The sequence below is a fragment of the Poecilia formosa genome, unplaced genomic scaffold, assembly GCF_000485575.1.
Source record: "Poecilia formosa unplaced genomic scaffold, Poecilia_formosa-5.1.2 Scaffold704, whole genome shotgun sequence".
NCBI lineage: Eukaryota > Metazoa > Chordata > Actinopteri > Cyprinodontiformes > Poeciliidae > Poecilia > Poecilia formosa.
In genome coordinates, this window is record NW_006800643.1 from 27,333 (window position 1) to 28,723 (window position 1,391).

Sequence of the window (1,391 nt, forward strand, 5' to 3'; positions counted from 1 at the left end):
ATATATATATATAGTGGACTGTACGTGTCTGGTGACCAAACTGCTCCATCGCATCACCGCTAAGTGAGGGTAACGCAGGAATTATAGAGCGGCGCTGCTGCTCTCCAATCTTGTGTGTCTATTCTCTTATTTTCTATCTGCTTTAGAGTTTGTTTGTAGTCTGAGTGTTTGTGTAGCCGAAGTCAATTGCACGTGAAAATTTTACCTTTTTTTTTCCGACGCAGATATATTTAGTGCATATTGGAATATGCTGTCTAACCCCATTTGCCCTGGAATATTGAATCCCAATTTCAGAATATAAGCACTTCTGCTCAGAAAAAGAAAGTCATAAATATGAAGACATGACTATTGTAGCTGCACTACCGTTTTCTCACCTTGTGGCCTCATCCAGGGAAACAGTTGTGTCGGCGAAGGGCTCTGCTCGGTTCCCTCCGTGTCATCGTTGCCCAGTCCGGTCCCGCCACCGAGCTTGCAGTCGCTGTACTGGACCAAGTCGGCGTCTTGGGTTCCAAAAATCGTCTGTCGTTGCAGTGCGTCATATCCATAAAAGTTCCCCGGCTCGCCGTGACATGTGACCGCGCATGGACTCTGCTGGTAGGGGTTGCTTGGGAGCGAGGAGGCGCTGTGGTGGTAGAAGTCCTGGATCTGCGGAGTATGCTGGAAGGTAGCGCCGGATCCCGGTCCATAGACCACCGTTGGCCGGCTGCCGGCCAGCTCCTGTGCGAAACCACACTCATAGTAGTTTGGCCGTAACGAATCTCCACTTTTATATTTCGAGAAGAGCGAGTTTACAAAATATGAACTCATCTTTCGTGGAATTAATATTCTTAAATGTGCGTTTGGCTCAGCACAGTCAAAGTGGGCTTTCTGGTGTGTGTTTTTCTTTCTCTTTTTATTGTTTCCCCCTGCTTCTGTGCTGTGCTGAGAGGCAGTAACACGCCGACAACACACTCATACACACACATACACACACACACAGACCAAGATGGGGGAAAGAGAATTGGGTCCGCCGCCGGGGCTGTTCGGTTTTCCCTCACAGCCACAACACACAAGCTGGTTGCAGTGTGAGTAACCGCGACAAGAAGCAGCCAGAACAGGGATAGCGAGGAAAAAAGCAAAGCAACTGCAACAACAGTACAACAATCAGCACGGTTCCATTGGATATCCGGTGAAGAAAGAGAAAAAGAAGAACAAAGACAAGAAGAAGCAGCAGAGAAGAAAGACTCCTGCGCATCACAATCACAATTCCAGTGGAAACGCTGGAACCGGGAGCCTGTCGTGCTCTCACCCAGCTTTCCGTGATTTACTCCTTTGCAAATGACTTGTTTCATATTCTCTCTCTCTCTCTCTCTCTCTCTCTCTCTCTCTCTCTCTCTCTCTCTCTCTCTCTA

General features: G+C 48.1%; 1 protein-coding gene across 2 annotated transcripts in view; it reads right to left on the reverse strand.

Moving 5' to 3' along the window:
• The window catches only part of LOC103130977 (homeobox protein Hox-B8a), a 5,412-nt gene extending 4,098 nt beyond the window's left edge, over positions 1 to 1,314 (reverse strand). Inside the window, exon 1 of one of the 2 annotated variants that reach the window (XM_007542514.2) lies at positions 375 to 1,314. In XM_007542514.2, the coding sequence (XP_007542576.1) occupies positions 375 to 807 (433 nt within the window). In that variant the 5' untranslated portion in view covers positions 808 to 1,314. The remainder of the gene's footprint in view (positions 1 to 374) is intronic. The other variant, XM_007542515.2, reaches the window with a different exon arrangement.
• Between the last annotated feature and the right edge of the window lie 77 nt (positions 1,315 to 1,391).